Here is a 27,942-nt window from a genome sequence, read left to right on the forward strand (position 1 = left end):
CCGGGCTGCCAAAGGCGCCGTGCCGTACCGTCAGCGCTAGGGCTCTCCTGCATCCTGCCCCTGCGGGGAAGCGGGTGGCTGGTCCCCCGCTCCGGCTGCAGCGGGGGAGGCGATCCCGGCTCTCCTCACCCACCGGTAGCGGAGGGGCCGACGCGAGCTCCGCGGGGCAGGCGGGAGCTCCGGCCCGGCAAACACTTCCCGGCGCACCAGAGGGTGCCGGGGGGTCCCGCGCAACCCCCGCGGAGCTGGTGGGCTCCTCCCGGCCTCTCCCTCGGGGCGACCACGCGGGAGGTAGCGGATTTCTGCCGGGGAAGGGCGAGGAGGCGACGGAGGCGGTGACGGAGGCGGCGGTGCCGGGGCGGCGCGGCGGGAAGGCGGCGACGGCGATGCCGGTGTGGGGGGGCGGGGTTGAGGGGCCGCCATCGCGTGTCGGGTGGCAACGGGCGGGGAGCATCCGGAGACAGCTCCGCGGGAGCGGAGGTAACGCGGTTCCGGCCGGCGCGGCCCGGGTGGGGTTTCGGCTTCCTTCCCCGCTTTCCTTCAGCTCCCTTCACCTTGAGGGAAGGCGGGCAGGGAGCGGCCTCAGTGCAGGGGCTGCGGCGGCAGCGCCTGTCTGCGGAGCATCAGGGGCGGCGGCGGCTTTGGCGACCGAGGCTGCCGCAAGCGTGCGGTGGTAGCTGGATAAATGCCGTGTGTGTTTCTGTATTGTCTTTAAAGGGCGCCCCGACTCTGACAGCCCCTGTCTGAGGCGGCTGCCTGCAGCTACTTCCTTCCCGGGGCTGTGTGAACCTCACTTGTTTTATGAGGATAAAGAGGGTCAGCACCGCTTGTGGGGAGCGGAGCGGCCTCCGAGAGTAGCAGTGACCCCCTCAGGCCGGCGGCCGCACCCCTGGGGTCACGCTTATGGCGACTCGAGGGTGGCTTTGTGAAGCCACGTGTGCCTTTTGGTGGTGGGTGCTGATAACCAGAACCGCTCCGTTAGCGGGATGTGGCAGGGCGCTGGAGTGGGCTGAGCGAGACCCTCAGGCCAGCACACCTTCTCTTGCTGACGTTTAGTAGTGATTTTGGTTGTTTTATAAGTTTTTAAATGGAGGGTATTAACTACAATCTGACCAGCTGCTGTTGTAAGTGCCGCCTAAAGAGCACACATGGGTGTAGTGCGTGCCTTTAGGCGTTATTCCCCCCTCCTTTGTAGAGGTTTCCACTTTTCTGCCCCAGCATGAAAAATAACGTGAATTACGTTAACAAACTCTACGGTTGTTCCTTCTGTCTTTACATGGGGCTTATTGTAGAAATTTCACCAGATGTTCCACTCACTGCAGCAGCTTCATGCACTCCCAGCCTAAATCAAGACTGATCAAAGTCCCTGTTATGAGCTTACTTATGTTTTAGTCCTTAGAAATATGAAAATAATGAAAAATACAAAAATATTACTTACTACCGTACTGATAAACTATCAAGTGAAAAAACTGTCATAGTAACATCTCTTTCATACTTTTTCACATGATAAAACATATCTTGTTTTTTTTAAATGGATGTTACAACCAATTCTATTTGATCAAAAGTTTGTTGGTAGGATTTCTTTTTTATTGTGCTAAAGATGGTGTGTTTGTATATGCAAGCACAAAATACTTGATTGAACAGATCTTTACAGTGGGAATTGTTTTTGTTGCACAGGCTTCCTCTCTGTTAAGCATATGTATGGTAGGGCAGTGATTCTTCTCTCACCAGAAAAGGATATCCTAGGCAAACTCTAAGCCTTTCCCATGTAAATGTTCAGACTATGCGGTGCCTAAATATATACATTGCAATGAATAAGCATTTCTGGACTTACAGCCAGAAATTTGCTCTGGTGGTGCTTAACTCCCTGAAGACTTTGATGCTGTTTGCCTGTATAGAACAATCTTGAATATTGCTCATAGGGCCAGTCATTGTGTTCAGAAATAGGAGTCTGACATCTGATATATGTGAACAGCCAATGTAAAGCTGTGTTACAATGAGAGTTGTTTTATGCAATCAAGAGCTAAGGAAGACAGAAGCAAGAGCACCAGAAATCTTTGCTAATGAGCAGGTATTGTATAAAAGCACAGCAAACACAGTAAGCTTTTAGCAGTTTGCTACTTCACCTTGGTCATTAAATCACTTGCAGGTTCATCCCAGGTCAAACAAGTGACGAGTGTTCTACTCAGTGGGAGAAAGGGGATCTTGCCAGATGGTTCCTCTTTCCCTCCCCTTAAAGGAGGGCCACGCTCTAATGCAGTGTTAGTACACTGCTAATTACATGTTAACCTGCATCAGCTCCGCTGGTACCTGGCTGCAGTGTGGTAGGCCTCACCAGAAGATACATCCTTGGTGAAAAAGTGAGGTGGCCCTAGTTTCAGGTCACTCTGTGCTGGTTTCATATCATAGCATTCTATAGCAACAGCGGAGTCATTTCAGTAAAAAAAAAAAATCTACACATATCAGCAAAAAGATTCCTCACAGCTGCAGTGATCAGCAAAAAAAAAGAGTTGAAGACACTGTGTTGCACAAGGGTGAGTGATGAGGAAATCCACGTGTTGGTTAGCTTATGTGGAGGCAGAGCCCTGTGTTAGCCATAGCACTCCTGTGGTCAGGCTTTGGCAGCGTTAGAGACTGTTCTGAAAGTATTTTTAGCTGCAGTATATTAGGGTTATTGTGTGTTAGAATATGCATACTATTTGTCTCTGTTTCTCCTCCTCCAAGCTTCTTTTCTGTTTCCACTGGAATAATGATCTTGGGACAGAATAATGGATTTTGATATATGTGTTTTTTCTCTGACATATCTTCAGTTTTCTCTAGTCTCTACTTTCCCTCTTTCTTGGTAAGTTTTTTCCAGTTGGTCAAAGCTGCAGATTCTGATTCCACTTAAGATTAAGTGAAGTGCTTGAGAGAAAAAACCTGCCAACAGTTTTGATTTTGTCCGAGGTGGTATAATGTATCACCTGAGTCAGGCAAACAAACAATTCCTGCCCTGAAGGCTTTAAAAGGTATATAAAACAAACAAGACTAGGTAAGAGAATGAAGTATCAAATCTTCATTGAGCTGTTGTACACACCTTCAGGCAAATCCTAGTTGTTGGCAGATTCCCAAAATTGGAAATAACAGATGCAGGAGGGGAAGAAGGAGATTGGGGAACAAAATAGTCTAGGTTCAGAGACACTGTGATTGTTCTTTCCTGGGTGGAGAGAGTAGGGCAAGAAACAGTCAAGGTCATAGGTAACAAAGCTGTATAAAACTGCAGTCACTTGCTGCTAATTGAGGTGGATGCATTTGAAAGGTGACTGAGCCTCTAGTTGCAGGTAATTAAATGCACCTCTGGTTTCCCATGAGGTAAATCAATGATGGTTACTCTTCGTGGAAAACTGACTCTGCATTAACACACCAGGTTTGATGGGATTTGAATTATTCAACTGACTTAAATGATCAAAATGCCTGAGTATTCCAAGTAATGTGTATGCTTCTGATGAATTTGTGCTTTGGAAGTGTTCAGGAGGAAATGGAAATGATGATTAGGATATGTGAGCAAGAAATCCTAAAGCTGTGTAGTTACCACCAAAACGGTGTTTTACATTAGTGATCAGTTCTTAACGTATTTATGTAGTTTTGTCCTTTTGCCAGAAGGGCTGAAAATGAACATGGCATGTTTTCAAACGGTAGCTGGATGTTCATATGTTACTAGATGCACAGGTAGTTTGGGTGACTGCATGTTGACCTTTCAAAATTCCCATATTCAGATTTTTTGTTGTCTCAGCTGACAAGGTTATTGTTGCAGTTAGAAAAAACCACTAATTTGTAAAATTAGTGTTATCCCCAAAAAAGCACAAAATCCACCCCACACTAGATTATCTGCTTTATTCTAATTGACCCAGATTTTCACTTCTTTTTCTATTCTATAGTAATTAGCTGAAGTATACACTAAAGTTTTAATCAGGGGCAGGGCAAATGAATAGTTATGAAAATAATTCTGGTAGATATGTAATTCTGGGCCTGGTTTTTTTATGCAATTAATAAGCTAGTGATCTTAAACTTGTGTAAAATGGGTCTAATGGGTCTTATTCAGAATGAGCAATGTCTTTTTTAGCTGAGAGATTTTATTAGCAGTAATTTGCTTTTGGAAGGCATGGGAGCATTTTCGGGAGACTTCAGAAGAAGGGGGCTCTTTTCCAGTCAGTCAGTTCTGAAGCAGAGGAAAAAAGTTGATTTCTGTGTCCTTAGATACTGTTAAATACAACTGCTAATTTGGAATTTGGATTGAAACTACTGTGAGCTTTTATGTACAGTCTGTACTTCTAGATAACTGAGTGATGAGGCAGTGGGGTCAGGATAAAGAGTTCTGCAGAGGGCGTGAAGAGCTGCGGTGTCAGTTAGAGGTCAAGGCTTGGGTCAAGGGCACAGTGGAGTGAGCACCTCTGCCCCTGTGGCCCTCAGCAGCTGATAACGTGTTACTAGATCACTCATGAATTACCTGTGTAGGCACAATACTTGGATTGGTAGTTTTGGTATTGCAGTACCTTTGTGTTCATGCCTAGAACTTCCATCTTGGTCTCATGGTACTTCCTTACCTATAACATCTCACTGTCCTTCTTTCTGGTCTTTCTTCTGGTCTTCTCAAGATAGGAGTCCTTTAATTCTGTCCTTCCTCCAGTTTTGCCTGTTTTCCTGATGGTAGCAGTTCCTCTTTCATTCTAAGTTATATAGGAATTTGTCTCTTGGTTTGTCTGGGTTGGTTCTGCTGTTTAACTGTGCATGAATTTGACTTTGTGTAAAAAGAACCAAACATGAAGCAACAAAAGGAAATATCTTAATTTATATTTGTAAATCATAGGGTAAAAAAGTGGAAAGAAGATTTTGCAAGAAAGTCCTGGGATAAAAAAAATAAAATAATGATTTCAGCTGTCTATATTTTGTTTTAGATTGTGATTTGGAGTCGTGGAGAATTCACAGTCTTTCCACAATGGCAGAAAGGACAGATTATACAAAATCACAAATTTCACTGGCTGAGTACAGTCCCGTCAATAAATCAGAAAGGACAGATCAAAGTGGAACACAGGATGGAGACCAAAATACATTGCAACTGAAGAAAGAAATATCTTTAATAAATGGGATAAGCCTTATAGTAGGCAACATGATTGGTTCAGGTATCTTTGTCTCGCCCAAAGGCGTTCTCATCTACAGCAAATCTTACGGATTGTCTTTAATAATTTGGGCAGTTGGAGGGATATTTTCAGTCTTTGGAGCTCTCTGCTATGCTGAACTTGGAACCACTATTACAAAGTCAGGAGCCAGCTATGCATATATCTTGGAGTCTTTTGGGAGCTTCATTGCTTTTATTCGTTTGTGGACCTCACTCCTGATTGTTGAACCAACCAGTCAGGCAATCATTGCCATCACCTTTGCTAACTACATAGTTCAGCCTTTCTTCCCTTCTTGTGACCCTCCATATGTGGCTTGTCGTCTCATAGCAGCTGCTTGTGAATGTAAGTATTTATTGAAATTTACTATGGTAAGTTTTTGTCCAGGGTATGTTTTATTAAAACATCTTACCCACACTCAGAGTTGGTTCATACTGGATCTGCAATGGTTTGAGTTATAATGGGGAAAAGAACAATTCCAGCATGAGAAACTTGCAGGTGTTCGTTCAGTCAGTGAACGACCATTTTCTCATTTGGAAGCAGAACAAGGTGTTGAACTCTTCCAGGCTTACTTACCTGGCAAAAATGGGGGTAAAAATTGTTTTCCCTTGAGAGAGGTATTTCAAATCAAACCTTGGGATACTCTTGGTGTGGTCTGAAGAGCTATTGCAGGATGGCTCTTATGCCATAAATTCTGATGTCATTTGGTTCGCAATAATTTCTCAATGGTTACATGTTTCCATTACTACTGTGGTTTCAAAAAATCATTCATTCAAGATGATACTTTATGCTTGGAATTAACTGTAAGATCCATACAGCAGTATGTGTGGTAAAGCTGTTTTGAAAAGTGGAAATTTTGCATGTACATAAAATTGGAGTATTTGTATTCATATAGCCAGCTCTGTTAGTATAGAGGAACAGCTGCCCACACACTTCAAACTAGGACAGTTCTGCTGTATCAAAAGAATGAAACTGTATGATTGAACTGTGTGTGTCTTATTTAATTTTAGGTGTTTCCTATTAAAAGTGTTTATATGCATATTTTACATTTCCAGTAAACAGTGAAAACTGTATTTCAGCAAGTCTGTAGACAATGCTTTTTGATGTACTGATCCATAGCCATGTGCTCAGGAGCCTGTCACCTGTATTGACAATTTTATATCAAAAAACTAACACAGAACTTTTGGACTCTTTTATTGCCAGCAATATGCTGCAAGGACACGTACTCCTTCTAGTTGTTTCCTTTTTGAGGCATCTTTTGGAAGAGCTCTAATGTTCCTTATTAAGTTGTCTATAAAGGATAAGGAAAGGGACAGAGCATGTACTTTGGATATTTGACCTCTGTAACTGGTTATGATTGCAGTTTTCCCTTTCATTTTTGTTATTTTCTACTGTTGTGGAAGCATTAATATGCTGGTTGAGGACCAGATAAGGGGAAAAATAATCACAAATTTCTTCCAGGAAATCTGTCAGTTTAATCAGTTCTGTTCCCTCCTTCTTCTAAATGAGTGAAGGGCCTGTAGTGTCATGTTCACATTCCTTAAACAGGTATTGTCCCAAGGTATCTTGGCACAAATTCAAGACTGTAGGAGAATCTGCTCTTCCATTTAAGGTATCCCCTCACTCTGAGGACAGTTAGCCCTTATAAAAAGGAATTTGTTAGAAAACAATAAATTAAGACAAAGTGATTAAATTAAAATTATTATATAGTAAGTATAGAAAAAGTGTGATGTCCTCTACATATGCTGCTAGTAAAGAGGATTTAGCACCTCTTTTTTTAGTGGAGACACATGACAGCAGAATCGCTCTCAGGCAGGTGGAACAATTTACGTTAACAGTCTGTTTTATGGTTTAAATGCTTGTTATGCCCTGCTCTGAGTGTCAGTGCTAAGACTCATCCCTGCTGTACAGCTTCATTTAGCTGTTAAAGCTTAGACTTCTCCCTGTCTTGGCACGGCTGATGTTGTTTGTGACATCCCTAGCTCTGGATATGATTAATCCTTTAATAATGAAGCTGCTGGGAGTGGAAGTCTGCACATTGGTTGGGTACAGATTGTATATGAGACTGGGTGGGTTTGTTGTGAGGTTTAGTTTCATTTGTTGGGATTTTTTAACTTTAGTAATAGCAATACTAGAGCTAGTGTGAGAACAGTCTTTGTGTTATGCAGCATTACTTTGACAATCATTTTGGCAGTGGGGTGTCACCTGGTGCTACAGTACTAAACTTGAAAGTTCTCAGAAACTTTAAGTAACTAAACAATAATTAAGTTGAAGAAAACAGTCTTTTTAGTAAAACAAAGAGAGATTTGGCTTATTCAGAATATTGATAATTTTTCTTTTTTTTTTTTTTCCCTTATAAGGTATCAGAGTATCATTTCATCTGAAGAAGAGACCAAGCCCTAACTCACTAATAATAATTAATCCCAATGAAAGTTGATTTAAAAAATATAGCAGAAATAAATCCAGTAAGCAAATACTCCAGTCACTAATACTGAAGCGCAGAGTCTGAGCAGAGTTGGTTTTTTTTCCTAAAGGCTCTTTGGAAGCTGCAGCAGTCCTGACTTTTGAAATTTGATATGACTGAGTTTTTTTTTCCCCCTCTTCTTGCCATGCTCAGTTGAGCCTCATGCAGCTTGTCCAGACTGTGTAACATAAGAGTGCCATACTTACCCGATCATTACCTTTCTTTTGTTAGCTTCTAAAAGTTACTGTTTTCAATTTGGTAGCTGTGCTAAGGTCATTTTTATTTCAATACTATCATGATATTCTTGGATTATGGGAAAGGAAATAATATATCACATCTTTTTATATAATTTTTATTTACTGCTACCTTATTCCTGAAACACTCAAGTTTAGTTTTTATTTATTTGCGTATTTAAAATATGCAGTACTAGAAAATTCTATGGAGATAAAAAGTACAGTAGTATATAAACACTTTTTCACTAGGTAGAGAGAAAACTGAGATTTGGGAGAAATACTGTTTCCAATTCAGAAGTTTCAATTATGTAGTGATAATTTAGCTAAGAAAAATATGTACCAAATTAGAATTTTGTTAAATAAAGAATACTGAAGATACTGAATCCTATTCAGTATACAGCTCTTGCCTTGAATTCAGGCAAAGGTTGTCTGGCTCTCCACTTCAGAGAAAGGTAATGAATGCATAAGCAAAATGTTGAGAGTCATGAGAACTGTCTTGGGGAAGTTGATCATGTGAGTAAGTTTCATCAGCAACTACAAAATATTTGTGAGATCGAAAGTCTCATTTCAAGTTTCATTGCCATCTTGTGAAATAGGTCTGACTAATTTATTTTGGGATAGAGGACTAAAGGCATTCAGAATACTCATTACTTCCTACCAGTTTGTAAAAATCCAGACCACTGTAGTATTAGCTGTAAGGGACATGCTCTTTAGAACCACAGAATGGTTAAGGTTGGAAGGGAACTTGAGGATCATCTTGTGCCACCTCCCTGCTGTGGGCAGGGACACCTCCCACTCTCACAGGTTGCTCCAAGCCCTATCTAACCTGGCCTTGGACACTTCCTGGAATGGGGCACCCCCAGCCTCTCTGGGCAACCTGTGCCAGTGCTTCATGGCCCTCACATGGAAGAATTTCTTGATTACACCTAGTCTAATCCAGTCTAATCTACCTTCTTTCTGGTTAAAGCCATTACCCCTTGTCTTCTCAGTACATGCCCTTGTAAAATTGATATGTTCTCTCTTCATAATACAGTTCAGTAGAACTGGAAAGAGTGTTGAATCACCTATAACCATACTTGGCATTGCAGCTACTCCATGGATGTTGATCTCATCCTCAACCTAACAATGAAGCATAAAGAAACCTTTTCAAACACTCTTTTAATATGTTTGTGCAAGGGAATTTCTAGATAATGTTTAATTTATTAGAAGAATATTGATACATTGAAATGAATTATTTCATGTAGCAGTCTCTTTAGTTTCAGGTTAGTTGCAGAGTACAGCTGATGAGGGGTAACATCTGGAAAATGAGCACATAATCAGGGAACAGGAAGGTATTTCCTGCTGTCTGTTGAAACAGTGTTTAAAACATTTGTTTCCTGCTGTTTTGTTGGAACCAGTGTGTTTTCAGTACCTGTGTATTTGGCTTAGTTTAACCTAAGTATTAGTATAACAAGTAAGTGCATATTTAGATGACAATTAAAAGCTTTGAAAAGTGAGTTAAACTGAGCATTGTTCAAACAATGTTTTATTTTTTCTTTTTTCTTCCTTCCCTAGGTCTTTTAACATTTATAAATTGTGCCTATGTTAAGTGGGGCACACGTGTGCAGGATGTATTTACTTACGCTAAAGTCGCTGCTCTTATTGCCATCATCATCGCTGGACTTGTTCAAATCTGCCAGGGTAAGCTTGTAAAATTGTAGCAAAGGTTTGTGCTTATCAATTAAACTGAGTGACTGGTCTAAGGACTGTAAACTACCTCTGTGTGTTTTATGAAATGCCTCAGTAAAAAAAGTATGATACAGCCACCATGAAAATACCAGTAATACCATTGTTAGGCATTATCATGATACTGCTTCATGAGATATCCATCATATCTCAGTTGACTTTGAACTTGGCAAAAGAAGATAATTGACTGCTCAGCAATGTTGTGTTATTTACAGCCTGCAGTACGGAATTAAAAAGGGAGTGAAAACAGCAATACACAGAGACAGCAAAATACAGTGGGAGTGGTGAAAGTTACAAATTTCTCTAAAGAACGTCTCTACTTGCAGTGAGATCAGTTTATTTTTTTTACAAAATGAATCTGCAGCCTGAAAGTGTGCCTGAACTTGAGACACAAATGTGCTAAGAATATGGGTTCTGTTAAAGAGAATTAGAAAGTGTATGGGTTGGGCATTGTGCCTTCAAGTTAAGAGAAATTCTGAACTTAGCTTTATTCTTAGCCCTGCCTTTGGGAAGAATTTGTTGGTGTGTTAGCTTAAGAAAATTATCCTGCTTTCAAAGCTGCCATAAAGGGTTATCTTTCCCTGGCAATCTGACAATTTATGTCCTTTGCTCTAAATGGTTATTGTTGAAAGTTCATAAGCAAGATAATTACTGTGAACCAATGAAGAACATGCATATGTGAGCACCAGGTTTAGTCCTTAGCACATCTGCCCATCCCTTGTTTCATAGATACCAAGCTTGTTCACATCTAATTTCCTTGACATGGTCTCCATTTTCTGTTCCTAACTCAGCAGTTACTCCACCTGTGTTTGTGCCAAGAGAGTAGCAATGTCTGATTGCGATAAAAAGTAGAAAAGAGACATAAGTAAAAATATTTTAGAAGCTTCAAATACTACAGTTTTAATGGAGTCTAAACACTTCAGGATGCATAGTATAGGGCACGATTTGGAGTTGCACAATAACTTGCCTTTCTGTTTTGATGGTTTTGTGTGTGTTTATATATGTATAGAGTCTGAATATTAAACTGTGATTGATGAACTTGTCTTGACTTGCTTACAGTCAAAAGATGGCACAAGTTTTCACAAATACTGGTCCAAAAAACACACATACACTTTTAGCTTGGGAAAATTTTATCTTAACAGGAATACTTTATAGTCTGTTAATTTTTCTCAGTTTTCTATTATTAGTAGCAAAACCTTAAACATCTCTGTGGGTATTTGTGTGGGGTTCTCTTGTCATAGTTATCTAAGTCACTTGTAATCATTGTTTTCTGCATAGGCTTAATGTTTGAAAATTTCAAAAGATATAAAAGAATAGAGTAGGTTATTTTCTAAATATATATGTTATAAACCCCCACACTTAACCTGAATACTATCATTGCCAATTGTTTATAGCTTAGTCTGAACTTAATGCTTCTGAACTTCTTGTGCTGCTGTGAACAAACCAGGTGTTTAATTGTAGAACAGTATCATACACACAGAATAATTCATAGTAGTTTTAAATGCCATGCTTATTCTCGTGGCTAAAACATGGAGTAGAATTGGAAAAAAGTTCTTAATAAGCAGATTTGAAGGAATTAGGGTTTCTGAGGTGTTTTTGTAATTGTGTGGCACATGGAAAAATACTGTATTTTAATGCTTACTGTATTTTATTACTCGTACCTCCATGCGGAGCACAACCAAGGTATTGTTACGTGTTGTTCTTGCTGTTGCTTATTGCTGTACCTTGTAGACTTTTGAATGCTAATGAAACTTGTGTTACTCTCTGTATGGATCCTGTAATTGTACAATCTCTTGCTGCTGTTGATACTTTACCTGATGATTTCTTTCCCCCATTAAATGATCTTATTGAACATGCTACAATTGTCCTAGCTCCTTATTCTGAGGAATCTAGGAAGAATGTTCATGTTCTTTGGGGGGAACTATATCTAAATTTAATAAAGGGATTTTTGGCTACTACCAATTGTTTAAGGGCCCTATATTTAGCATCAAGAGACTTACATCAGGGAGAACCTGCTTTTAGAGTTGAAACGATTTCAGATTGGTATGATCCTGAAACTGATTACGATGATATGTGGACAAGGATCATAGAAGGAATAAGATCTAAAGAACCAAATATTTCTCTCCCTAGACAACTCTCTGCTATCTCGCATATACTATACGATAGACAGAGTGAACAAATCTCTCATGCTTCTAAATTGCTTTGGTGGCATATTAATGCTATCACTTGGGGTGAAGCGGTGGTCGCTGAGTACATCGCTAAACTTAAAACTTGGTTACTTACTCCTCCTAATTATAGGGGTAGAGATGCCCCAACCATTGAAGCAATCACTAGGAGCATTAGAGTGGCACCAGGATCTCACGAGTTGTCTCAGGGACCTCGAAGAACACCTGGAAGTAGCAGAGGCGGTAGACCGAGATATAGAAGAAAAGTGGTTCAAACTACAACAAGAACCACATACGGACGAGGAAAATCTAAGTCCAAGTCCAAATCTCCCCAAAGGCGAGCTGCTACGCCGGCTCCAAGACGATCCCCCTCTCCTAGCCAGTAAAGGAGAGGGCCTGCACACTTTGGGACCGTTGCAGGGTCTATATAGACTATCCGGTTCCAAATTTAATCCTGTCCTTCATTGCATCTTTTCCACACAGGACACATATGGCACTTTAAGAACTCTTTTGAGGGATCCTCTACTGATATTGGAGAAATCTCCCTTGCATTATATTCTGCCTTGTTTTCTTACTCTGGTTGGGATACACTCAATTATGTAACAGAAGAAATCAAAAACCCAGAAAGGTAAATGATTTGAGCTTTCTAAACGTGGATGGTTCCCAGGTTGCTGGGTTCATGGTTGTTATTCACTAATAAATTCTGAGTTTATGCAGAAATGAGTAGAACTGCTCTACTGATAGGGCTGTGGATGGCCACCAGCAAAGATTTACTAAACTCCATTAAAAGTGAAAAAGAAATTAAAACACAAGAACAATTAAGTGTAGATGGTTGCAGGATGCTGTATTCAGTGCTAGATAAGCTTTCAGTTCAAGATGTTGTTACAATTTATTATAATGTGTCATTCTTGCAGTGGTACCTAAATGTTTACCTGTGCAATCATTCTAATTTCATATTTAAGAATATTAATATTTTCCATTAATTTATGCTCTAAAAGTATGACTGGCTAATCTTACCCAGTTGTGAGTTTGTAAGCAGACACTTTTATGTTAGAATAGAATCCCCTTTGATAATTTTTGCATCCTGTTATAAACAACAGCTCAGATTGCTATAGCTGAATATTAAGAAGAATGAGATGTTTTTTTAGTTCTCCTGACTGATTTTGACTTTTGAAGTTTATTCCCTTCTATGTTGGATGTTGAGTTTTATGCTGGGCATTTATCTAACCAGGAAAGCTATCTATTAAAATAGTGGATAAGTACTTTAAAGAAAACCTAGCTATTTTTAGTTAGATTGAATTCCAGATTGACAGTTTGTTTCTTTAAATCCTCTTGCAAAGATTTGATACATATATTCAGAAGACACATTGTATTCTCATAAGTCATTTGGTCCTTCAAATCATGGGTTTTTTCTGCTGAAAAGCTTCTTTTTTGAGTATTGTTGCAATGCCTTTCCTTTTTAAAGTTAGTATTCTTTGATAGCTCTTCTATTAGATGCATTGTTTTGAAAAACAATTTTTCTCACAGGATATTTAGCTGATGCAAATTTCTTCATAATCATTTGCTCTAGATAGGCATCAGTGCCTCATACAAGCTTCATTTTGGTAGAATGGTAGCTGGTAAAGTGAACTTCAAATTTCAGCTTTTTGCATTGACAGTTCTTGGGAATAATTTCCAGACTTCTACAAAATTGCTACAAGAATTACATATTTTTCCTGTTCACTTGATTGGTAGTGCCTTCATGCTTGTCCACCCAAAAGTTGCGATCCACAGTTTATGTTTGACATTGTCCTTTGGCGTTAATCTTGGATGATGCAAAGTCCTTAAAATGCTATTTCAGATTTTTGTTACATTGTGTAATATTTCTGAATTAAATTCACAGTTTTCTGATTATTTTTCTTCTCTGTGCTGGGATTCACGGGCCTCTTACTATGAGTGTCCACCCTGAAAGAAGAGTCAGAACTCCCAGTTACTAATTTACTGATTTATATGGAGGATGTGGGGTATGTTTGTTTTTCTGCTTCCATGGCAGCAGACAGAAACAGCTGGACTTCTGGGCCTCAGGAAGTTTTTGAGGAAACTTTCAAAGTTTCAGTCAGACTGATAATTTTTATGCTTTGGGCTTTTGTTTTTTGGAGGTTTTTTTTTGTTGTTGTTATTGAAAACAATGTTCATGGCAAATGCACATCAATGTCACCCTGCTGTGTTTGATTTCAAACTGGGCAAATGTGAGAGTAACACTCTCAATTCTGCTTCCTCTTTTGAAATGTTTGAATATTCCTGTGAGGTTTGAGGGAAGAATGAGACTGAGAAAAGCCAAAGCCTAACATTAAAAATGTTTTTCTGTGGAGCTGCACACTCAGGGCTGTGAGTTTATCTCACAGCTAACTCTTACCTGCTCACATCTAAAGGTTAGCAGTTTCCTGTTACTCTTGACTTGTTTTTGTATAGCTTTCTAGACCTGTTCTTGCTAGTAGGATACACCACATGCTGGGGCTCATAGCTGTTCAGCAATTTTAGATTTGCATCTCTGCTGTGCAGCACAGTTAGTTTGTTCTCTGCAGTGATGAGTGCACATATGAAGAATAGGGCTTTGCTTTAATAAATCTCCCTGCATCAGTTCCAGAAGTAAGTGCTGAAAGGACAGCCCCATTCCCCAGGGAGAAGAAGTGCAGTACCTCAGAGCTCTGCCTCTTTGGGTTCTAAATGTGGTAATTAACATGGACATTAGGAAATCATTTAAAGAATGCAAGTTTGAAGCTTGTTACTACAGATGTGGAAACCTTGAAGTTAGACTGTTTGAAGAGCAGCTGGAGAGAATCCCTTTTTACACATAATTGAGGTTCTAAGTTACTATAAATATCTGGGGTTTTTTCCAGTCTTCTATGTTAGAATTTCTAGTTATAAAAGAAAACAAACTCTGATTCCAGAGATACCTTTTTTGAAATCTTTATGCGGGCTTCATTACTTTTCTCTGTATTGTAAATTATACAAATAAGTCAGTTTAATCTGTTACTAATGTAATTTTTCTTTCTCTGCAGTTGTGGGTTTTGGAGTTTTGGTTTTTTTTTTGTCTTCCAGGAATTTACCTCTGGCTATTGCAGTGTCTATGCCAATTGTGACTATTATCTATATTATGACCAATATAGCTTACTATACCGTGCTGGATGCTCACTCTGTCCTCTCTAGTGATGCTGTGGCAGTGGTAAGTTGACCAAGTGTTGCAAGTGAGTGTTTGAGCTGCTTAAAAAAATCATTGTAAGGGTATGAGTAAAAACCAGATTCTCTGGGTGGTGGAAGAGAGTTTTATCCTCAGTGGAATCTTTAAGAAGACTTAGAGCATTGTATTCGGTGGATGAATGAAGAAAGGAGGTGAGAATTAAGGTATTGAAAAAAATCTGATGAAAATGAGGCACTTTCATCTGCTTGGATATCCTACATGTGATACAAGATACAGATTGCTTATTGCCCTTTATGTAGTTGGTGGAAGTTGGTATAGGTTGAAAATTACATTGATGAATTTTTAAAGAAACATGGTAGTAATATTGCTTCATTTTAGAGTCTCTGGTGTAATCAAGCAGCAGTTACATTTCAGCCTCCTTGTTGCTATTTTCAGAACAAGTGAAGTGGCTTTCTCCTTTTCAGTGAAGAGACTTTGAGCTGGAAAGGGATGGAGTGAAGCTATCTCCGGTTTCTGAATGGACTAAAAGTTCTGAGTAAAAGAAGTATGAATGGGTCTTTCCAGAGCACATTGTGTGCTGTTTTTTGGTGGCTGTGAGGCAAAAGAAATCATACCAAGGGATTATATGGGAAAAGAAATGATAAAATGTCCTCCTTTTACAACACTATTGGCTGCATGTGGTATAGTCCCAGTGTTGGGGCTAAGAAACTGATTTTTAAAGCTTTTTTGTTGAAGAAATTTAAGTGATACAGCAACAGCCAGCTTAAAAGTTCTGCAAATGCTCTTCAGATGGTTGCTGATCATGTCAAATCACTCACTTTTTCAATGATTCCTGTCAGAGTTTACAGTTGACTTCTGTTTTACCTCCTTATGGAAACCATCACAACCTTTGCTATTAAGTTTTATGCAGATGAAAAATACTCTGTTGCACAAACACAAATAAAGAAGAGCCGACATTTTACCTCATCTTTCACTGTTACTGAACAACCTTTTTTATGTTGTTTGAGACTACTGTTGTGGTTTTTTGTCTGTGAAAGCGGCAGCTGGCTCCACAAGCACTTTCTGGGCTGTTTTGTCTCCTGACAGGAAGCATACTGGCTGCCAGTGCACAGCTTGGTACCTGCTTCCTGTGTTTGGTCATGTCTGTGGGTCTTGATTGAGTTCCTACAGTAGGTGGTATTTGGCAGCTTACTTCTTTTACTTGGAAGAGCTAAAACTGGTTGAAGCAAACAATTGGTTGTCGTGCATAGCCTGCTGTCATCTTTCTTGGAGCTGTACAACTTTGTCAGCAAACTGGGGATAAAGAGGATGACTTCAGTTGCATCTTTGAGTATCATCCTGTGAGTCCAGTGCAGGTGCATCAGTTCACTCTGGTGCTCTCATATTCTAGAGCAGGCTTGCTTTGCTTTGCCATGCTCCCTCAATGAACTGGAATGTGGGAGGCTGTGTGTTTAGCTGTTTTATTCTTCTTTGGAGTAGTTTAATAAATGTTGAGTATCTTTTTTCTAACTGATTTCGGACAGAAATTTTAAAGTTCTTCTTAGACCTTATGGGTATTACTTCTCTTCCTTCATTGGCTTCACTATCTTCTTTTCTGAAAAGAAAAATCTGCTTGTCCTTAGCCATCAGTGTCATGTTCCTCTTCTTTGCTTGCATGGGCACTTCCCAGTAAGGTTTCCTTGGATGAAGAGCACATTCCATACCTTAAAACTGAAGAACTCTTCATTAGGGGCAGGCAGTTGCTTTTAGAGGGAGAGTTGTTCAGTAAGTTATTTGCCTTCTTTCTTGGATCTAGCTGTAATTCACTGCCAATGCAACACTCCTGATGGCAGCTACATGGAAGTTCTCTGGCTTTGGAGCCCAAGCTGAAAAGCTGAGCTGAACTGGAGAATGCTATCTTATATTTTCAGTATGAGATAAGTAAGAGACTTGGGAAACACTGAACCCTTGTTCTACAGCTAGCTATGACAGATGCTAAGAAGAGGATAAACACCTGAGAAGGTTTAGATCAAATATCTTCAGCACCTCCATGAAAATGTAAATGAAGCTATTTTACTGTTGGAGCTGACATTGGAAATTTTAATGTGGACTGTGCAGAAGAGACATCTTATATGCAAGTAGGAATGCAGTGTATTAATGCAGCAGAGTAGTGCTGGTTCTCTTGCCATAAGATTGTATTCAGTGACCTAAAAATGAAGTGGGAATTTTATGCTGGACTTCTTACTGCACTCTGCTACCTTTTTCTCCCAGTAAAAGTGTTGCCAATAATACAACAAGAGAATTATGTCTGAGTAGAATTGATCAACAGCATGGTAATTGAAACCAGAATTACAAGAGACACACTTAAATTGTTTTCTTTTGCACCGTTACAATTTTCTGTGTTTGGTCAATGGGCACTCTTTCGTTTCTTTTAATATATGTGATATTAAATCTAATTTGGTGGGGAGAGATGGGGAGTAGAGAGAGATGTCATACAGTATCCTGACAATGTAATCTATGGCAGTGGCAGAAAACTTCTTCTGCTCGGGTGCTTTTTTTTGCATGTGCAGCTTCCAGATTGCCATAAATCAAGAGTTTGTTTCTGGTAGGCAATAGCACCTTAGTGTCCTCAAAAGCTCAAAATTAAGAAAACGTACTGTAGTTCTGACTGCCAGATTTTCCTGTAATGTGTGAATGTATTTATACTTCACCTCAAGAGAAATGTCAAAGCAGAATTATTGTGTTTCCAAAATACCAGTCAGATGGCTCACAGATATATATATATATATATATGTGTGTGTGTGTGTGTGTGTGTATTCATATATGTTCCCTTACTGCTCTGTATGATTTTCACGTAAGAATGTTATAGAACTTGGTCTGGAAAAGCTCCTGGGCAATAGGATCTTGTAATGAGTTACATGAAGAGGCTCTGTAGATGCCTTTTAAACTTTCCTAATAGAAACACCTCATAATCCTTGGATTTTTTTTTAATAAGTTTCTTATTCATGTTAGGCTACATTCTCTTTGCATTTCTCCATTTGTCCCTCCAATCAATACTGTGTGGTGCTTTGCCAGCATCACATGAGCTTGTGGCTCCATATGCTCTCAGTGTAGTCTGACGTTTCTTGTGTGCCTCTAAGTACACTTCTAATGTGCAGCTAAGTGTGATGAAACAGTTCTCATCTTGTGGTTTGTAATATGAATGTGGGTCTTGCTACTCATCTGTGTGCCTGAATTACTGAGTGTGAGGCAGTATCCTGTGTATTTTGCTGTGGCAGCTCTTGATGCTGGAATTTCTGCTGCTTTTAGTTCAACCTGTTTGTACAGAACTGTTGTTTGGACCTTTAAAAGGACAAAAAAGTGTTCTTGCAAACCATTCACAACTTACCAGCTGATGATCATGAGATCAAACTAACTCAAGACAAAAGTAAAATGTAGTTTATTCAGTCATTCATGCCTTGAAACAAAGCTGTAATTCAGTTTTTGACCATTCTTCTGGGAGTAATGTAACATTTTAGTCATGATTAAATAAGGGCAGTTCAGCTGAGAAGTGCATGGCTGGAAAGCCTTTTCCTTCTTTAATACCTGATGTTGGTTTGAAAAAAAAAAAATCAAAACTAAAAGGAACAATTCTTAGTGCATGTCCTACAGTGTGTGTGTATCTATGTATACCTTACACATTCAATGGATGGGAGGGCATAAAAGAACTGTATCTGTAATTGCAAGTGTTACATCAGCACTTCTCTGAATTCTGTTTCCAAGCTGTTAGAAGCAGTTATAATTCAAGTCTGGACTACAAGATTTGTCATACTGTAGCAGAGATGACAATTTAATCTCTTAATCCTTCTTGCTCTTTAGACTTTCTCAGAAGAATCCTGAGATGATATCCATCCCCATAGTGGTGGCTTTCTCCTGTTATGGTGGACTAAATGTTTCTGCTTATAGCTGCCTCCAGGTAGGCTCCTCTGTCATCCTCCACATACCTTTGTCAATGCTCTATTCTTTCCTCCATTGCCAGCTCGTTTGTTTTTATAAATGCACTTCACATCTCCCAGAAGTAGTGGCAGTTAAAGTAGAATTGGCGAGGAGCTCAGCTCAGAGCCCAGGTCTGGCTCATTTGTGGAGGATCCATGATTGTACAGTTGTGGTTTTAGCAGAAAGCAACCACTAACTCTTCTACTTTTCCCTTTCCCTTCTTGGTGCAGTGCACTCAGTGTGTGTGCTTGATAACTTGATTTCCTGTTGTACTTTTCTCTACCCTGCCTTCTTATGCAAAATAATCCTCTGATATGCATGCAGTGAATGTTTCTTGTGGCTGCATTTACTTAGACTTCAGTAACTCTTTTAGCAAGAAACACTGTGGAGATCTTTGGGTTTGCCTTTGTTCACAAGAGACTATAGCTGAGCTTTAAAGAAGACACTTCTTGGCATCCGTTGAAAGGAGGGTATTGAAGGATTTATAAATTTGTACTCAAGTGTCTGAGTAGTAGTAATGAACTTGGCTGATTTTTGTTATAAATGAAGGTGAAACTGTCACAAAATGCCTGCCTAAAAGCAGGTGGGTCTTTATGTTCATGTTAAGTTGGTTAATATCAATAGACAGATTAGGCAAACTTCAGGTACCTTCAACTTTGTTTTGCTGAAAGATCATTTTGCAGGCAGATCTACTTGGCAAACCAAGCTGAACTTTTTTAGATGATTCTCAATTAAAATAGTCATTTGTATTGCCTCACCTCAAGTTTAGCTCTTGAAGTTTCTCCACCCTTTGCTCTGTCAGGAATCCCAACTACAGCATTAGAAAGTACATTGGAAATGACAGTGTCTGGTAGAGGTTGTCACTGCATTACTCTCTTTTTTGAAGAGTCTGACTTGTACAGCTCTAGGGAAATCACTTATTTAGGCTTTGAGCTGGATCAACAGTTGGTGTAGAACACAGCCTGCATCCAGAATACATTGAATCTGTAGCATTTTGGTCTGTATATAGCTTGTGGGTCTTACTGTTCATATGAATGATTGTTGTTTTCCAATATGTGTGGAACAGTATTAGCATCTCCTAGAACAATTTGATACACATTACAGGATGGAAATAGCCTTTGAGTTAGTCCTGCACCTGTCATTCACACTGGCCCATTACCAGATGTTTCAAAAGGAAATAGAAAATGTTTGCAAAGAACATCTTTGGGGGGAAAATATTTCTCCAAATGGTATATTAGCTAACTTGCATCCTTCAGCATAAGACTACATTAATAGGTTTTTTCTTTCTTCTTTAGCTTCAGCAGTTAATATTACTTATCTAAATGCTTATCCTTTAGGCAATTTTACTAAACATCTTAATTCTCTAACATCTTGTTCTGTATCTTAACTTTATATATTAAAACAAAATATCCTCCAGGAGGTTTGTGTCTGGTAATTTCACTTATTGTTAGGCTTCAGAAATCAGAAGTTCAGGTTTAAATATTCCTTTAAAATATTACAACAGTTGCTTATTAGAATTTTCATCTTGTCATCATTCTTGTTCTGGAGGAGTTGTCTTAATTCATTGACTGGATCATAATAAATTACATTCTGCTTCAGGGGACTGTGTTTCTCTGAGCTGCATTTAGATGCAGTAAGGATCTGGGAGAAGCACTTCAGGTTTTAGGAGTTATTTAGTCTTAAGCAGCAGAAATCTTTTGTATACAATAATGTAAATTATTAGTTGCAGTTTCAGTTGGCTGGAAATGTAATCCATGGTATACAGAACACATTCCTAATGGCATGGCCTTTTGCTAAATTGATGTTCTGATTTCAGCATGAAGTAGGTATGTACACGGACTAGTTCTTTTATACTTTTCTCCTGTTATTTTTTATAATATCTCTAGGAATCTGTATGCATTTTTCCACCCATGTTGAAGCTCCATTTTGAGCGAAGCTGTGCTAAGATGGATAAACTAAAATAGCTCAGGAAGAGAGGTGCCTTTCTGAGAATGAGGGTGACACAGTTGATGCATTAACTCTGAGCCTTTAGGCGAAGTTCCCTTGTGATTATGTGGCTTTGCATTGTCCTTTAGCAGCAGGAAATCCTGTCTGCTTTTAAGGCTCAACTAAATGACACAAAAGGATGGAATATATTCTGCTTTTTAGTGTTAATGAGGGAACACAGCAGAGTTGGATTCTGACCCATAATCTGGATAATGTGCTGGACAAAGCATTTTTTCAATGTAGACAAAGAACAGGAAATTATAGCTGGCCAAGCTTTGGTTTATGTCAGTGAATTTCTCAGCATCTTGTGGCCTAAAAATTGACATTATTTATAGGGTTTTGTCTCCTGAAAATGAAGTACTGATGTAACAAAAAAAAACCCAAAAAAAACAAACAAACAAAAAAAAAATACCCCAACCAACTATATTAAGTCTTTTAGGCTTTTTTGACCTACAAAAACATTAAGAAAACAGATTGTAGTGGACTGCTATTGATGATCTGGTTCCTGGAGTAACTACATCAAAATTTGACCACTGTTAAATAGAGATAACTTCATATGGTACAGATAAAGGACAGTTCTGAGTGTTTATCACCTTTGATTGAGCTCCTTAGCTCATAAATGTTATGATGAAGACCAGTGCATTGAGGGGGAGGTCAAGGGCAAGGTATTTAAAAATACTAAAATATTAAAAACTGAAGAACATTTTTATAATAGACAGACTTGCAGAAAGCTGAATTACTATCTATACTTTTTATGTCTGAGGATCTTGAAATTTATAAAGCCAGAGAGATAAGAAGGTGATTTAGAGAAAGGTTCATAAAAGATTCACATTACTGCTGCTTGCTAAGATGTGAAATGTTCAAATCTTTGTTTGAATACTCCTTATACATGAGTATGTACCTTTCTGTTTCCTTAAATAGTGACTTCATGCTGTCTAATGTGGACATGATTCTTTTGCTATATGACTGTTAGTTTGCTTCTGTAAAAGAAATGATGGAAGTGATTTAGTTATGTGTAGGTAGATGTGGGATGGGTAGGAAGGCTTCCACCCTCATCCTCTGAACACAGCATGAGGGCATTTCTGCCTAGCTTCATGCTGGTGTCTAGATATGTACAATGCTCAGACCAAGATAGGAGGTGGAATCCCTGTCAGTCTGCATGAATTGAATTTCTTCATGTTTCAGATGTGTTATCTGATACTTTAAGTCTCTCTGCCTTTTTTCTCCATCCAGGAGGTTGAGCAGAATAGACCAGGACAGTATATTGCAAATTATTACCCATTTTTGTTTCAGATCCAGGATTGCTGGCAATCAGTGGCCCTTACCGCTTGCTATGAAGCTTTGATTCTCCTGACTTCTTGGTTTCAGAGCTTTACCATGGACAGTCAGCACAGTTTCTTGCAGTATTGTCTAGCAACATCAAGGATGGAGCAAGTGATAAGATCACTTGCTCTGTTATTTGCGAAGTTGTGAGAGTAGAGTCCAGAGGCCCTGCCAGTGGAGCTAAAGGAAAAGATGTTGCTTAGGAAACTGCAAAAAAAAGGAAATTAAAGTAGATTCCTAGAATAGAATCTATGAACAGTAGCTGTGATGTTGGCAGTGGTTATTCACTGCAATATGGCACTTCCCTGTTTGGCTAGGTAATATTTTTAGTAATCCAGAGAATGTTCACTTGTGTTCTGTAGGTCAGTTAGATAATAAAATATATTAGGATTGGGAAGAAAATTCTCGAAATATTTTCTTTTCCTTTATGAGCAGAAAATATGAACTTCAGATGCTTGGCTAAAAAGTTTGTGCTTATTTAGAATCCATAAATAAATAAGACAGCTGTGTGATTCTTTGTGCTGCATTATGTACTGTCCTTACTATGTTACTATTTTTGCATACAAGTGTATTAGAAAAGCTCTGATGTCACTGTTTTACATATTCTTTTTTGCAGATATTTTCATGTTTCCTTTTCTTTTCCTTTTCATCAGACATTTGCTGACAAGATATTTGGTATGTTCAGCTGGACAATTCCCATTGCTGTAGCCTTTTCTTGCTTTGGTGGACTTAATGCTTCAATTCTAGCATCATCAAGGTAGTGCTTACCTCTTTCAGTTTGACAAATGTTCATAAGTCTTTTTACGTGTTACTGTTGTGCTGAACTGTTGTGAGAGAGGCAAAAATACTTTTTTAACTGAACCTATCATGAATAGCCACAATAAAACCACAGATCAAACAAACCCTCGGTGTGTGTGTCTGTGTGTGTCTGTACGTACACCCTCAACACTGCCTTGTTTCTCCAAAGCATGCCTGAGTGTATGCAGAGCATAATTATAAGATCAAATTAATTTTGTCTGTGTGGTGAGTCCTCAGGTCTTCTGATCATTTGCATTACCTTCCATTTTACTTGACAGAATAATTCTAGCAAGTTTTTGGTTTCAAATGTATTTATCTAAAACTTACTGACATTTTAAAATCAGTATTTTAAAACTTTGTACTTTGAAAAACTCTAACAAACTTGTTACTGCTATGAAACTGCAATCAAAAAGCTTAGGATACTGTGTAGAACCTTTTCTTTGAGCACTGATTGTGGATATAACTAGCAAAAGTTTTAAATAGATTTATTCAGGCATTTTAATATTCTCCCTATGCATTGAATGAATTTGCAATGCCTCTGTTGACAAGAAATATGATCATTTGGTGAAGCAATCAATATAGAACAGTTGGTAATAAAATTGTGTTTGTTTGTTTTTTGAGCATGTGATTGAGTGACATAATTTTAGGGACCTGGCAATCTCTTCTGGTTGGCATTGAAAACTATTCTTCCCTAAGCTGGAATGTTTTCAGTGCTAGCTTTTAGAATTTTGTGAAACAATAGAAATTTGTTTCAGTTACTGTAGATATTGTCTATTTTACCTGTAGGATGATTTTTTTAAAAAATGGTTCTTACCAGCTTGTTTCTAAAAGCTTACCTACCTTTCAATGGTTGTTGTACAGTACATCTTTATAAGAAGGTTCCAGTTTAAAGGACAGAAATTCAGTGTTGTAAATATTTATTTTGACTGGTGTTATTCTTTGATTTTCTGTAATATATTCTCTCTTGCCTATGGTCTCAACATGTGTTTTACTGCTTTTTTCAGGCTATTTTTTGTAGGATCTCGGGAAGGTCACCTTCCTGATCTGTTGTCTATGATCCACATAAAGAGGTTCACACCCGTGCCAGCTCTGCTCTTCAATGCAAGTTATTGCTTTTCTTTTCAACTAATTAGATGGGACCCACAGCACAGCTTCCCTCAAAATGGAGCTTCAACACAGGGCTAGAAAAATGTACACAAATATACATGTATAAAAATAACATGAGAAAAGTATAAAAGAACTAGTCCATGTACGTATTCTATTTCGTGCTGAAATCAGAACATCAATTTAGCTGGCCATGCCATTAGAAATGTGTTCTGTATGCCATGGATTACAATGCATTGCATTTTCACCCAGTTGAAACTGCAACTAATTATTGACATATTGTATATAAAAGATTTCTGCTAGATTTCAAGACTAAATAATTCCTAGAGCCCAGAGTGCTTCTCACAGATCCTTATTGCATCTAAATGCAGCTGAGAAACCCAGTCTCCTGAAGCAGAATGTAATTTATTGTGATCCAGTCAATGAATTAGGCCAACTTTTTCAGAACAAGAATATGAATTATTGAAAGGAAAACTTTAAAAAAATCACAAGAGATAAAATATACTATCATCAAACTGCTCGCTGAGAGAGTAATTTTTTGAGGCATAAAATTATGCCAGACACCAAGGAGTATAAGATGTTACTTAAAGGCAAAAACCAGGATAAACAGTAAGTTCCAAATCTTTGGGTTTAAATTCTTACTCTTGTTCTTTTCTGACAGTGTTTTATGACCCTTATTTACCTGGCTGTGGAAGATGTCTTCAAGCTGATTAATTACTTCAGCTTCAGTTACTGGTTTTTTGTTGGTCTGTCTATTGCTGGGCAGTTATATCTACGTTGGAAAGAACCAGATCGGCCAAGACCTCTTAAGGTAATGCTTATTACACAATTGTTTAAATTCCATATTATATAAAAGTACTGTCTAAAATCTGGACCATACATGTTAAGTGTAAAAGTTACAGACTGATCAGGATATAAAGTGTGATTTCCCCTTATATTCTTCCATGAAAGTTAGCTTGTCTGCTAGGTAAGAACAAGAGATTGTGGTGTCAGTACGCTCTATTATTATATGCTAGTTCAATAAGTACCCCTTCTGTCTGCCCAATGGAGAATGTCTCAATGCCCAACATTTCTGCTTTTATCTAGCAGCAGAAATCTCTGATTGGAAATGTTCAAGTTAAGTAACTCTGTGGATCACCTTTAGCTCCAATGGTATCTGATCCTCTAACCTCATACTTTGATACTCTACTCAAAAAAGTCAGTAATTCTTGTTTCCCAAGTTTTACTGGTTTTGTCTAAAAACACTTCATACCACTATGCACTTTCTTTCAGCACAGCAGTTACCATAGTTGATTTCTTTTGCAGTATTTAGCAACAGTTCCGTTAAGAATAATTCTGCAATTTGCTTATGGTCCTAAATAGCTATATATATATATGAGAGGAAGCACAAATTCCACAAGGAGGGTTTCAGAGAGAAAAGTCTGTATCATAATGTTTGTAACTATAGACAGTGAATATTTCATTAACACTGCGTTCTCTTTTTTCTGTCTGCAGCTGAGTCTGGCTTTCCCAATAATATTCTGTATATGCACAATATTTCTGGTGGTAGTGCCACTCTATAGTGACTTTATAAATTCAGTGATTGGAATTGCTATTGCTTTATCTGGAATTCCATTCTTTTTCTTGGGAGTCTATTTACCTGCATCAAGGAGACCTCAATTTATCAACAAAATTATGGGTAAGTTTCTTTGTTAGGAAATGGAAATGTTGTTAGGAAAGAGGAAAAGTAAGTGGTGATGTTGTTAGGAAAGAGGAAAAGTAAGTGGGTGACTCTTATTCTGTTGATGGAAAGGGCTGTGGTGGGCTGACCCAGGGCTGGCTCATCAGCAACCCCAGCAGCACGAGGGACAGAACAGGAAGAACAAAGGTGGGAATACCTGCTGGTCAAGTCAAATAGTTTAGTAAGTGAAGAGGGGAAAAAGCCCTGCTGCTGCAAGAGCAATCAGTCACACATTTCACAGGCAGCCCAGTGTGCAGCCAGTCTCCAAGCAACAGCTGTATGGGAAAACACTCCCACAGGCAAACACTTCTTGCTCAATCCGTTTCTATTGCTGAGCATGACACCAGATAGCACGAAATAGCCCTTTGCATAGTTTGGGTGAGCTGCTGTAGCCATCTTCCTGCCAGACTTCCTGCCCTCTCCCATCCTGCCAGCTGCAGGAAGAGATGAGTAAGAGGAAAGAAAAGAAGCCTTGATACTGTGCAAACACTGTTCAGCAATAGCCAAAACATCAAGAAAAAGTCTTTATTTGAACCAAGATTGATGACTGTAAGAAGTGTGAACATTCTTGGTAGCACAAACTGTCCAGCTTTAGTGAATCAGGTATTTGAAAATATAAAGATTTTATGTTACTAAAGAATGGAATTTTGCCTTCTGTTGAATTACAGCAGTTGAATTACACAAAACTTTTCTCCATGGGTGCTCTTTTGTTATTGCTACTATGTGAGACAGCCATGATGTGGGATGTGGTGAGGAAGGTTTATAGCATAACCTTACCCTGAAAGCAGGATGTGGTGCTGCAGTAGTAGAATGTATGTAAATACTCAGTAATCTTGTAGCTTTCCCTGTGTGCTATCAGTTTTACTTTCTTTATTCCACCAATTTTACGCTCTTAATTACAGAGAAAAAAGATTTTACTTTAGTTACTTGGCAGGATTCTGCCTAAGAAACAGAACACCCTAGGATATCAACAGGAACAATTTAAGATTCTGTTAAAAATGAGTGGGACACAGTTATTGTACTAGCTTTTATTCTTTGTTTCTCTAAAGAGAAGTGGACAGCATTCCTGTCAGCTTTCATTAGTCAGATGTGTTTTGTAATTAGAGTTGAGATAGGTGGCTGTTGTTCTAATTTGTCTCCAATTTCTCTGCAGGTGCTGTCACACGAAACATTCAGCTGCTCTGTTACTGCGTTTTAACAGAGATGGACCCAAATGAAGAAAAGAAACCAGAAATCAAATCCAAGTAAAGTTTAAAGCCATTACAGGAAGCAGAAGGGAGGATAAAATAATTACACAAAAGAAAGGGAAGAGCTGGAACTGGAAGACACAGAAAAACTGTTTTCAGTGGTCTTTCAGAAATGCTGAAAATCTTACTCGTTGCAGATGGATTCCAACGTGGATCATGCCCTTGTGTCATCCTCCTAAACTGTGGCATGTTTTCAGGGCAGGTTTTCATTGGATAATGATTACCTGCTCATTACCTACTCACACAAGCTGTGTGTCAATACTGTTTCTTCTTCAGAATTGGTATGAAAATGGTAAGAGCTAATGGATCAAATTAGATTTCTACAGAACCAGGTGGTGAAGTAATGCATTATTGCATCAGACTGAAATCCACTTCGACTCCAAAGATGAAGTCATTTCCAGCTTAAATCTGATGCACGCTTGCATGAAATGATTTGCTATACTATGTCAGTTCTTTTCCCAGAAGAAAACTGGTCACAACAAACTACTTCATTTGTTTTTCTGCCCCTAATGATAAATTAAGTTCTGCTCCATTATTTATAGACTGAACCAACCTTTCCCTTAAAGATTTTATTCTCTATGCTACATGGAAATGTATCTGACTGTGGGAAGGATTTAATCAGCTAAGCACCTTGCCACTGAAGATTTGATTAATGGTTGATTTTTTTCTTGTTTACTTGTTAGTATTTTGTAAATTACTGCTAGGTTTTACGAAACTTCCAAAATTAAAAAGTTCAGTTTGAAGCCTGTAAACATTTGTTTGTGAACTGTTTCAGTGAAGACAGTAGCTGAGTTACCTCAGCAGTCAGAAAATTCCCTTTATAAATTTCAGTGCTGTTCACTAGAAAGTGACCACCTAAAACCTCCCAGAAACAGGTTTTTTTTCCCTT

General features: G+C 38.7%; 1 protein-coding gene across 4 annotated transcripts; it reads left to right on the forward strand.

Moving 5' to 3' along the window:
- The first annotated feature begins 37 nt into the window (after positions 1-37).
- SLC7A6 (solute carrier family 7 member 6) lies at positions 38-27,805 on the forward strand. 4 transcript variants are annotated; one of them, XM_041459061.1, is made up of 10 exons: positions 38-291; positions 4,935-5,498; positions 9,405-9,530; positions 12,224-12,368; positions 14,822-14,945; positions 22,838-22,941; positions 23,987-24,083; positions 24,748-24,897; positions 25,581-25,764; positions 26,960-27,805. In XM_041459061.1, the coding sequence occupies exons 2-10, from the start codon at positions 4,976-4,978 to the stop codon at positions 27,052-27,054; spliced, it is 1,548 nt and encodes a 515-aa protein (XP_041314995.1). In that variant the 5' UTR covers positions 38-291; positions 4,935-4,975; the 3' UTR covers positions 27,055-27,805. The 4 variants fall into 4 exon arrangements, 3 of the variants coding, with proteins under 3 accessions (XP_041314995.1, XP_041314993.1, XP_041314994.1); XM_041459059.1 differs by lacking the exon at positions 38-291 and adding an exon at positions 375-480; XR_005954449.1 differs by lacking the exons at positions 38-291; positions 25,581-25,764; positions 26,960-27,805 and adding an exon at positions 375-480 and having other exon boundaries at positions 23,987-24,231; positions 24,748-24,883.
- The last annotated feature ends 137 nt before the right edge of the window (positions 27,806-27,942 follow it).

The sequence above is a fragment of the Pyrgilauda ruficollis genome, unplaced genomic scaffold (genome assembly GCF_017590135.1).
Source record: "Pyrgilauda ruficollis isolate IOZ18807 unplaced genomic scaffold, ASM1759013v1 scaffold13, whole genome shotgun sequence".
Lineage (NCBI taxonomy): Eukaryota > Metazoa > Chordata > Aves > Passeriformes > Passeridae > Pyrgilauda > Pyrgilauda ruficollis.

Excerpts from the sequence above, each read along its gene's own strand:
- SLC7A6 (XM_041459059.1), top strand. The coding sequence starts at position 387 with ATGCCGGTGTGGGGGGGCGGGGTTGAGGGGCCGCCATCGCGTGTCGGG. Across the intron at positions 5,499-9,404 it reads CATAGCAGCTGCTTGTGAAT|GTCTTTTAACATTTATAAAT; the intron begins GTAAGTATTTAT and ends TTCCTTCCCTAG. Across the intron at positions 25,765-26,959 it reads ATTTATCAACAAAATTATGG|GTGCTGTCACACGAAACATT; the intron begins GTAAGTTTCTTT and ends ATTTCTCTGCAG.